The 12,131-nt window shown below is 32.5% G+C and overlaps 1 protein-coding gene across 2 annotated transcripts; it reads right to left on the bottom strand.

The window, feature by feature from the left end:
• Positions 1-673: 673 nt before the first annotated feature.
• Positions 674-11,229, bottom strand: LOC134711725 (dynein light chain Tctex-type 5-B-like). 2 transcript variants are annotated; one of them, XM_063572556.1, is made up of 5 exons: positions 11,143-11,229; positions 8,034-8,198; positions 3,867-3,966; positions 3,086-3,176; positions 674-942 (listed from the first exon to the last, which is right to left on the bottom strand). In XM_063572556.1, the coding sequence occupies exons 2-5, from the start codon at positions 8,187-8,189 to the stop codon at positions 777-779; spliced, it is 513 nt and encodes a 170-aa protein (XP_063428626.1). In that variant the 5' UTR covers positions 8,190-8,198; positions 11,143-11,229; the 3' UTR covers positions 674-776. The 2 variants fall into 2 exon arrangements, with proteins under 2 accessions (XP_063428626.1, XP_063428635.1); XM_063572565.1 differs by having other exon boundaries at positions 8,034-8,265; positions 11,143-11,212.
• Between the last annotated feature and the right edge of the window lie 902 nt (positions 11,230-12,131).

Below are 12,131 nucleotides of genomic sequence, written 5' to 3'. Positions count from 1 at the left end.
GTTTCTCTGAAACTATAAGCAGAAAGTAAACTATGTGGTGTATGGAATGATTGTAAGTAGAACATGGTCAGTCTGGTAGGTTTTATCTGACCTTGCCTCATTTTCCTGATTATTGGTTCAATGCTGTGTTTTGTGTTTTTTAAAAAAGGGTTTACAAGTACTATATAAGCAACTTGATTTGGTATATGGAATGACTTTTTAAAGGTATTTTATTGGTCAGTAGCACTGGCGAGACATTTCCGCGTGTACAGTCTTGTTTTCTTATAGTTTTATTACATCACTACAGGAGGTAAGTGCTGATTGAGCGTTCACAAAACAAGATATTCGAGCGAGAAGCACACAATCTAGGTGTCTGCTGATAATTAGTTTCCGTTTATTTTTTAAGTAATAATCAACCAGTTTGTTCATTTGTAAGAATTGTTTCAGGTTGTGCCAACTGCATGTGTTCCTATTAAAGCTTATTACAATATAATGTCAATTTTGCGAATTGTTGACGTCGTATGGTGACTTATAAATTTTCACAATCATTAACAGTAAGAGTAAAATGATGGGTGGTCGGGGTCTTTAAAAAATGCATTCCATGCCCCTGTGAGTTTACATTAGCGATAACATCGGGTGAATACACAGTGGGCAATTCACGTAGGCTCTTATACGTATATAGACGTAAATACTCTTATTCATTTATTACTTTAATCATCTATGATGAGTTTATTTAATAAATAAACAAATGTGAGGAAAATAAAACACATGCTAAAAATTGCTGACTCCACAGATGTCTATTCGTAATACAGAGCATAAACAGTGCCTACAGCATACACATATTTGTTGTGGAATGAAGAGCATGCAAAACTATCTCTCTCGTGGTCCCAGAGATATCTACTCCCAATCCTTACTCCTTGGTCATTCTGCTGTCCAATGGTCACCAGACTTATTATCTTATACCTGGAAGATAAATCACGTCGTCAATAAATAGAATGGAAACGGCGAATGTGTTAAAGAGACAACAGCCCGAACAAAATGTAGAAAACAGCCCAAAGACATCAATGGTTCTTCAACACTGTGAGAAGATGATAGAATATACAAAAAACAACAAATTCAATTAAATGAAGTGTTTTACACTGTGCCCCCACCCCTCTCATTCACTATTAAAGAACGAAAGTGTTACTGGTTTCGTCTATACCTCAACATTGCCATAAAAATATCAAAGGCAGTTACTATGAATTTTAAAGATTTGATTCGTTTTTAGTATTACACGCTCCCCTTATATCAAGGCAAGACAGTTTTAATGCAGTGCACTCGAGACAATGTAAATGTTATATGGTAGTTATTAGAAAATGGACCTAATTGTCTTTTTTGTTTGAACATCGCAACACGTAAACATACTTCACTACGATACATGCATGTTTTTCTTGGAAACTGATTTATTTTCAGAAAAAAAAAGTTCGTTAAAAGATTTTAAATATATTCAATGTACAGTTTCTTATACAAATTTTGTTCGGTAATTAAAGTCCCCAGGTTTAGTAAGCGACATTGTCTCGTTGATAGCAGCATGATTTCCACAGATAAGACTACTCCGTCACACAAAATAATTACGGTAATGCAATCGGCTTAAAATATTAATTCATAATTAAATTAATTTGTTTACTTCTAATGTTTAATCGATCTAGGTTTTATTTAGAAATGCTGGTATTTATACACGCATATCATTTCTATGAAACTGAAACAATCTAAACAACTGGCAATTCCAAATGAAATCTAAACAAACAGTTTGTCCCAATATTAGGATGATTAACATGATGGATGATGTTTATTTTAGCTCTATAATCACGGTATGTACAGAGATATGATCCAGACAATGTATTGCAAAATTAAATACAAAATAATTCTCCTAAGACCCATGCAATAATTTCATAAACAAAGAAGAATGTGTCCATAGCACACGGATGCCCAACTCTCATTATCATTTCCTATGCTCCTTGGACCGTAAAATTATCATCAAAACTCTAATTTGGCACTAGAATTGGAAAGATCCTATCATAGGGAACATGTATACTAAGTTTCAAGTTGAGTTGATTGGACTTCCAACTTCATCAAAAACTACCATGACCAAAAGCTTTAAAAGCAGGACGGACGGACGATGATGGACGTTCAGACAGAAAAAAATAATCCCCCTCCAAAAATTTGAAAAAAAGCCGATGTTACGACTGAATTTTGTTGTAAACGGATTGGACATTGGTTGATAATAGTGATTTTTATTCAAAACATATACAGGATAATTGTAAAATCTGCTATTTAAGTAATGGATAAAACCTGAAATTACATCAATTGTACATAACAAATTATTTCTCCCACTAAAAAGGGAAATCAACAGAGACCAAAGAATGTCCCAAAGAACAACAAAATCCTTAATTATCCAGATATCTGACTTCAGATATTCATTTTCTCCAGTTTTCACATAGGAGGGAATACACGTTACAAATTCTGTCGAAACTATCAATAAACAACACAACACCGAGGTCTTTTCAAAACTCCGATGATGACAACTTTTTTAGGATCATTATACTGCACTATTTACATTTCTAAATTTGGCATTCATAAAATTGAGAATAATGATGGGGAATATGTCAAGAGCAGACAACAGCCGAAGGCCACCAATGAATGTATACTAATTCGTCATTTTTCAGTAACAATTATATAATACATTCCGTTTGCTATGCTATTTCCACTTCAGTTTTTATTGTTTATAGGATTTCATATGCAATTCTGAAATATTTATCGTCTATAATACTTAATGCCCCAAAAAAGTGTACAGTTAAACAATAAGATTAAATTATACAAAACTTATTTGCCCGTGTACGAATTTTTCAGTACTAGTGTGGCGTCATTTTTTTTAAAAATACTTCTATAAACGTTTTGGTTGCCATGACACTTACCAATCAAATTAGATCTAATATACAATATTATAATTATTCATAATCCTCAACCTTTACTGTTGTCTCCTTACATCTATTTATTTTGTAGCCATCTTCTTTTATCATTATATCAACTGTTGAACCAGAATGGCGAGTAGATCATCTTTACTCACCTCTTAAAATTGAGTTCCTTTACTTTCATCTTTAATTCCTCTGCTAGTGACTTGGACAATATAGAACACTCGATTGGATCATACTTCCGGCCTAAAAAATAATTATTGGCCCAATAAATATTTGGTCTTGTGTTTCAGTTGGTATGTTATAATTGAACCATTCCTTATTTGGTTGTGTGTTTATGTGTTATAATTGAACCATTCCTTATTTGGTCGTGTGTTTATGTGTTATAATTGAACCATTCCTTATTTGGTCTTGTGTTTATGTGTTATAATTGAACCATTCCTTATTTGGTCGTGTGTTTATGTGTTATAATTGAACCATTCCTTATTTGGTCTTGTGTTTATGTGTTATAATTGAACCATTCCTTATTTGGTCTTGTGATTATGTGATATGATTGGCCCAATACTTGACTGGTTTTGTGTGTTTGTGTTAACATTGCCCAATTACTTATTTTTGTCTAGTGTTTATACTAGTGTTATCATTAACCCATTACTTATTTGGTCTTGTGTTCATGTTTTACAATTGACACATTACTTATTCGAACTTTTTGTTTCATAACTTATTTGGTCTTAATTGTGTTTATGTTTTACAATTGACCCATTAATTATTCAAACGTTCTGTTTATGTCCATAACTTATTTGGTCTTGTGTTTATATGTAATCATTGCCCCATAACTTATTTTGGTCTAGTGTTTATATGTGTAAGTATCAACCCACAACTTATTTGGTCTTGTGATAAAGTTTTATAATTGACCAACTAGTAACTACAAGTTCTTACCTTCCAAATTTTTGGCAAAAATGTCGTCTATTATAGGTTTAACCTTGTCCGCTCTAAATTTTGAGTCTGGTTCTAATTTAAAAGTATTCTCATAATATACCTGAAACAAGAATTCAAAAGCTTCAGTTTCATTCCAATGACTTACAACACATGTATTCTAGACAACAACACATGTATTCTAGACAGCAACTAATGTATTCTAGACAGCAACTAATGTATTCTAGACAACAACTAATGTATTCTAGACAGCAACTAATGTATTCTAGACAGCAACTAATGTATTCTAGACAGCAACTAATGTATTCTAAACAACAACACATGTATTCTAGACAGCAACTAATGTATTCTAGACAGCAACTAATGTATTCTAGACAGCAACTAATGTATTCTAGACAGCAACTAATGTATTCTAGACAACAACACATGTATTATAGACAGCAACTAATGTATTCTAGACAGCAACTAATGTATTCTAGACAGCAACTAATGTATTCTAGACAGCAACTAATGTATTCTAGACAGCAACTAATGTATTCTAGACAGCAACTAATGTATTCTAGACAGCAACTAATGTATTCTAGACAGCAACTAATGTATTCTAAACAACAACACATGTATTCTAGACAGCAACTAATGTATTCTAAACAACAACACATGTATTCTAGACAGCAACTAATGTATTCTAGTCAGCAACTAATGTATTCTAGACAGCAACTAATGTATTCTAGACAGCAACTAATGTATTCTAAACAACAACACATGTATTATAGACAGCAACTAATGTATTCTAGACAACAACTAATGTATTCTAGACAGCAACTAATGTATTCTAGACAGCAACTAATGTATTCTAGACAGCAACTAATGTATTCTAGACAGCAACTAATGTATTCTAGACAGCAACTAATGTATTCTAGACAGCAACTAATGTATTCTAGACAGCAACTAATGTATTCTAGACAACAACACATGTATTCTAGACAGCAACTAATGTATTTTAGACAGCAACTAATGTATTCTAGACAGCAACTAATGTATTCTAGACAGCAACTAATGTATTCTAGACAGCAACTAATGTATTCTAGACAGCAACTAATGTATTCTAGACAACAACTAATGTATTCTAGACAGCAACTAATGTATTCTAGACAGCAACTAATGTATTCTAGACAGCAACTAATGTATTCTAAACAACAACACATGTATTATAGACAACAACTAATGTATTCTAGACAGCAACTAATGTATTCTAAACAACAACACATGTATTATAGACAGCAACTAATGTATTCTAGACAACAACTAATGTATTCTAGACAGCAACTAATGTATTCTAGACAGCAACTAATGTATTCTAGACAGCAACTAATGTATTCTAGACAGCAACTAATGTATTCTAGACAACAACACATGTATTCTAGACAACAACTAATGTATTCTAGACAGCAACTAATGTATTCTAAGACAATACAAATATGTTAGTGTCAGAGCTGTTTTATTTTTTTTACATTGTGTAACTTTGAACTCAATATTTTCACAAATATATGTACTAATTAGGTAACACCATAACACTCACAGGAACTTTATAAGAAGTAATATGTTTATACCAATCTTTTAAATGGTAGTTTTATTCTAAAGAACCTTTCCTTGAAATATTTGCTTTTGGATTTACAGACTTAATTGGTGTTTGTATTGCTGCTATTCGATAATTGCACCAATGCATCAATGTCAATAAGTTAATTTAAAGGTCTTGATTAAGAATACAATGTAACCTTTCTAATGAATTGTCATTCTGTACAGATATACATTATAACGTTATGAACAAGTCAAGTACCTTTTACTATACTGATTTTAATGCAAATTCTTTCTAGCTGAACACAAGTTCATCTTTTGTTATTCCACTGATCGAGTGCTTACAAAAATACTTTTAACTAGTTCATCTTTTGTTATGCCACTGATCGAGTGCTCTCAAAACTAGTTAACGTATTGCTTTTCTACTGAACAAGTGCTCACGAAACTAGTTCTTCTTTTGTAATTCCAGTGATCGAGTGCTAACAAAACTAGTTAATCTTTTGTTTTTCCACTGCTCGAGTGCTCACAAAACTAGTTAAATTCTTGTTATTCTACTAACCAAGTCCTCACAAAACTAGTTCAGGTTTTGTACTTCCACTGATCGATTGCCAACAAAACTAGTTCATCACTTTTTTTTTATTCCACTGATCGAGTCAGTGCTCACAAAACTGTTTCACATTTTGTTATTCCACTAATCGAGTGCTCACACAACTAGGTCATTCTCTCTTATTCTTCTGATTGAGTGGCTATAATACTAGTTCACCTTTTGTTATTCCAGTGATGGAGTGCTAAAAAAACTAGTTCATCTTTTATGATTAAACTGTTCGAGTGTTCACAAAACTAGTTCGTTATTTTGTTATTCCACTGATCGACTGCTCACAAAATTAGTTGGATCTTTTGCTATTCTACTGATCGAGTGCTAACAAAATTAGTTCATCTTTTGATATTTAAACTGTTCGAGTGTTCACAAAATTAGTTAATCTTTTCAGAATTTTGTTATTCCACTGATCGAGTGCTCACAAAACTAGTTCACCTTTTCCGGTTTTTGTTATTCTACTGATCGACTGCTCACAAAACTAGTTGATCTTTTGCTATTCCACTGATCGAGTGGCCATAAAACTAGTTCACCTTATGTTCTTCCACTGATCGAGTGCTCACAAAAATAGATCCTCCTAAATACTCCTTCTGATCGATTGCTCACACAACCAGTTCATGCTATATTATTCTTCTGATTGAATGCTCACAAAACCAGTTCCTTCTATGTTATTTTACTTATCGAGTGCTCACAAAACTAGTTCATCCTATGTTATTCTACTTATCGAATGCTCACAAAACCAGTTCATTCTATGACTATGTAATTCTTCTGATTGAGTGCCCACAAAACTAGTTCACCTTATGTTATTCCACTGATCGAGTGCTCACAAAACTAGTTCATTCTTTGTTATTTCACCGATCGAGTGCTAACAAAACTAGACTAAGTTCATCTTCTGGTATTCCACTGATCGAGTGCTCACAAAACTAGTTCATCCTATGTTATTCTACTTATCGAATGCTCACAAAACCAGTTCATTCTATGACTATGTAATTCTTCTGATTGAGTGCCCACAAAACTAGTTCACCTTATGTTATTCCACTGATCGAGTGCTCACTAAACTAGTTCATTCTTTGTTATTCCACTGATCGAGTGCTAACAAAACTAGACTAAGTTCATCTTCTGGTATTCCACTGATCGAGTGCTCACAAAACTAGTTCATCCTATGTTATTCTACTTATCGAATGCTCACAAAACCAGTTCATTCTATGACTATGTAATTCTTCTGATTGAGTGCCCACAAAACTAGTTCACCTTATGTTATTCCACTGATCGAGTGCTAACAAAACTAGTTCAATCTTTGTTATACCACTGATCGAGTGCTAACAAAACTAGACAAAGTTCATCTTCTGGTATTCCACTGATAAAGTCCATAGTATTTGTCCCATGTCATATTATATACTTTACTATAACCTTTTAACCTAAATGATATATATGGTAGTTGACAGACCTTTTGAGAGTCTCTGTTGTATACGTATGTGTTCAAAATATTTTGACATAGATTTTTTCATCGTTGGGTTGTTGTCTTGTGGACGTTCACCCCACATCTCCTTTTTACAAGGCTTTTAGGAATATAACGTATGAGCAACAACCTAATTCCATTTACATGTTAGTATACGACAATTTGTTGCTATATATATATATCTGTTTGTGTTGATGTCGTTACTCATTTCTTCAAAGCGGCGACAATAAACCATCACATTAAGATTTTTGCAGTGATTCCTTAAATGTAGACGGAGATAACAAGATAATTTAAATAAGTGAATGGCCATTTTTCTTTCCTTTTTTTTTTTTTACATGTGTATGAAGTTTGAAGATCAACATCAAATATATATGTTTCAAAGATAAAAAAAAAAAAAAATAACAGACGTCTTATGAATATCACTAGCATGTTATACTTATAAGACAGAAATCCCCTTTTTTCACTATCCTACCCAACAGTATTTATTTCCCAGTCGAAAATAGAAGACTATGATCAAATGAGTAATGTGAATCATACATACCTTCTTCGCTGGTCTTCCTGTATCCTCAGAGAGTCTTGGATCACAGGCATAAGACGTTATACTAGAACCAATGGCTGTCAATCTTTTATCGGGTATTTCAAATAAACTAGAGACTCTAGTTCCCAAATCTCTCCCCTGAGCAGTTAGTCCTGCCATGTTGTACACCTGTCAACCAAACAATAACAGTGATGATGATGCTGGGTGATAATTGTATAGTGTTAGGTCACGCTATCTACAATGAAATTATTTATGTACAAGTAATTGTACATTGATTAACGCCTCAATTCATGACCAGATTGCTCGTCCTTTTGTTTATCGATTGTTCACATAAGAAGCATTATTTAGCCATCAAATCAGTAAAAGCAATTTGAGAACAGTCAATTGAAGAAACAAGTTAAAAGTGGCATAATTAACTTTCTGTAATTATCAGCTCTTTGAAAGAAATGTTATCTGATATAAAAAGCCGATTTCCTATGTGTTTGTTAAACCATTCTGTCGTTATGTCAGGGAAAAAAAGATGAAAAGTGGTAATATTTCATTACAGCTCTTATTACCTGATCATAAAGTGCGATCAAATCAAATCTCAGCAGTCATAATTATTGGCTATAATTACTATTAATATATAAAATTCTTCATCGATTTTACTGGAATAGATGTTTTAACCAAACCTTTGCCAACCAAAGTAAATATAACGTCTAATGAATAATTGTTTTTGTGATTTTATTAAATTCGTTTTCGAACATACACCTTTCAATTCATAAGTTAGATAAATTTAAATGGATGAAATATCCACGCAGCAATAAAAAGAAACCAAATAAGGCGAAATTGTTTATTAAAGACTAAAATGCTGGCTGCACACACCAATTTTAGCATTTTTTATTTTTTTTAATTTATTTCTTTTCTTAGCAAGCAGTAGACTGCTTTGGCACATCAGTAAGTTATATGATAACCGACTTTAAATATATCTGTTATGCTTTAATATGCGTCGACATCGACACATTAATAAAACTCGTTGGCAGATTCTCAGAGTAAAGAGCGCCTTTTTGTCGATTTTCTATTTGCATTTTTCACTGCAAACGTTTTCTGTTCAGTTCAGATTGAATTTATCATCCAGTTTTCTTTAGGTTAAACGAACATTTAAAGGATTTTGATATAAATATAGACATAGAAAATCTTTGTTTGACCATTTGAAACCCGCAAATTTCATACAAAGATTTTAATACGATTGGAGAATAAACGTGGACCAGAACACTGAGAGGATTTTATTTCATACCGTCAATCATTTTCAATCAATGCCATGCAATTAAGATAAATTATTCTTTCTTGGGATGAATACCTTAGTACCTTATTTATTTTAGACATTTCGCGATTTTTACTGCTTCTACCGAAACTATTTTGAAGTATTGCTCAAGGTGCGGTTTTGTTCATTGTTGAGGACAGTACGCTGACCCAAGTTGCTGACTTCTACTTCATTTTGATCACTGGTAGAGTAATATCGGACCGGTTTACTCCATCATATAAAAAAAATTTACAAAGTGCTAAACACAACATGAAACATATATACCTATGCCTTTTTTTGTTATCATGAGCTAATATTAATTTTTTTACGTTTCTTTAGTGTAAACATATTTTATTAATTATATTCAGGTACATACATAGGCATTTACATAATAATACAAGTAAAATAATTAATAGGATCCAGAAACAAGCTCTTAGCTTATATTAATCCGTTTCCTAATAAGAACATTTCATATTTTAATACTCAAAGGGTAAAATGTTATAAAAAATAACAATGTTACACTAGATGGAAAGAAGAAAAAAACATATAATAAGGTTTGTGACACACAAGAAAGAAGAAAAAAATATATACATCGGAATAATAAAGTGTATGTTTCTGAACGGACACAATTATAGATATAAGTATTACTTGTTGAACAAGATGTGTGCTATCATATGACAAATCTTTTGCTACTGAGTATAAATGTTTGAACTGCCAAGAATATTTCAATGTTTTGTTCGTAGCTGAAGTCCGTTGTACCGTGTAGCAAGATTTCTTCCGACAAAAAACGTATTATATTGATATTATAAAAATGCTGTTCACGCATAATGTGAAAACGGGGGCAGTGCAACAAGTAGTGCGCTGTAGTTTCTATAGCACCACATAAACAAAGTGGCGAATCCACAATATTTTTAACAAAAAGATGATGATTTAGAGAACTACATTGCATACGAAGTCTTGAGTGATAAATTTGACCTAATCGCTTACGTTTCTTTACGTTTTGACTTTTAGAGACACTGACGAACCGATCTCATAGGTGATTCAATACTTTTTGTTTTATTATATAGGGAAAAAGTCAAATCACAAAAATACTGAACTTTTGAAAATTAAAACTAAAAATCCCTTATCAAATGGCAAAATCGAATAAAACACATCAAACGAATTGACAACAACTGTCATATTGGAGCCCCACCCCCTTCAGCGCCCCCTTTTTATGAAAAGATCTGGATCCGCCACTGGATCTTATAACATTTGAGAGGTTAAAAGAAGAAGGCATTTGGTACGAGTTGCCTATATTGGCCTTAACGTCATAATTTACAGTAAATTGTTCCGTGTATTTAAAGTTATGACATAAGTGTAATATTCTACATTTGTTGCCTTCCGTATTGTTCCAACACTTATACTTATGAATAATACCTCGGTGACCGCTGCAGAAAGTCTTGATCCGTTCAAGAGACTAGACTACTGCATGCACATTAAATTTCAAGTCCCCGGCATGTTTTATGTGCACCATTATGTACAGCACACATTATTTCCTTTTTCTTAAAATTATTTTTTTTGACTTGTTAAGTTTGCAAGTGCACATCAAACAGTGACAGGATAGTCAACCAAATGACGGTGGCTACTTAGTGATCAATAGAAGTAGAAATGAAGTAATGTCTAATAAAAATGAACGACTTTTGCCAGATCTAGATTTGGGGTAAAATTCGGCAGATGTAAAACCTTGAAATTGTAGCCTATTTTTGATATTAAGCTACAGTAAGTTTAAATGAAGAAATAAATGTATCTTCATTTGTAAAGCCTGAGTGTTTTCCTGACACAAATACGCACCCTGTTCCACAATAACAATCAGAATATTTGTAAACAACTGTCATTCAAATGTACCGCTGTAAAAACTTTCACGCATGCGCAAAATTGGAATAAAATTTCATACATGACGGAACTGAATCGACAGAAATTCGTGTTTTACTTCTACGCTATGCGTGTGACACAGGCGTTTTTCTCTGAACTTTACATGGTCTATATGTATACATGAAAATCATAGGGACATTCAAAATTCACTACGTCGAAGGGTAAACCGACATCGCCACATCAATATGTGGAAAACACATATTATGACAAAACGACAAACAGTCCATGCACTAGGACGAAAACACCGGCATACAGAAAACCAAAAACATAACAATAACTTGAGAGTGCATAATTTTCACTGATGGTTGAGTATTTGTTTCAAGTTTGAATTCTTGTTTAGCCTACCAGCTCTTTTTCTTAGAGAAAATATTAATAAGTTGAAAAAAAAACATGAGTCATCCATTTCACGGTCCTTTTTTTAACAATAAAATATGTTTACACTAGCTCTTAAAGTTTTCTCATGTTTAAACCACAGACACCGCGGCTTGTCTCAGAAATTTGCTTTCCTATATATACCTTAATATAGCATTTTTATAATATATGATTATGTGATAACTAGTCCATAAATGACAAATAGGAGTTATGACCTTTGTTATACCGTAGTGATGCGGAAAGATACAACTGATTCCCTATCTCTTTTTTATATTTTGTTTTGTGTTTTAATTTTTAAGCAACTATTCTTTAATATTTTAACTTATTTTCACTTAGTGTGTTCTGGCTAATCCCAAATGATATGCGGCAATAACAGCAGTTTTACTTACATAGAAGATGAGCTTCATTTTTTTTTATTAGAATGCCCTCTATGATATTCAAAGGGACGATTTTGTTCAAGACATATTTAAGAATTGTTTTGATTTTATAAATTTAAATAAATCCGTCTAAATTTTTATGGCTCTTGACCCAAGAAA

This window comes from Mytilus trossulus, chromosome 1, assembly GCF_036588685.1.
Source record: "Mytilus trossulus isolate FHL-02 chromosome 1, PNRI_Mtr1.1.1.hap1, whole genome shotgun sequence".
Lineage (NCBI taxonomy): Eukaryota > Metazoa > Mollusca > Bivalvia > Mytilida > Mytilidae > Mytilus > Mytilus trossulus.
Note: the sequence above shows the minus strand (reverse complement) of the source record. Positions and strands in the feature narration are given on the sequence as shown.

Coding starts and splice junctions, on each gene's coding strand:
- LOC134711725 (XM_063572556.1), bottom strand. CDS start 8,189: ATGGCAGGACTAACTGCTCAGGGGAGAGATTTGGGAACTAGAGTCTCT. Junction 3,177..3,866: donor TTTTGCCAAAAATTTGGAAG/GTAAGAACTTGT, acceptor ATTATTTTTTAG/GCCGGAAGTATGATCCAATC. Junction 943..3,085: donor AAGGAACTCAATTTTAAGAG/GTGAGTAAAGAT, acceptor TTTATCTTCCAG/GTATAAGATAATAAGTCTGG.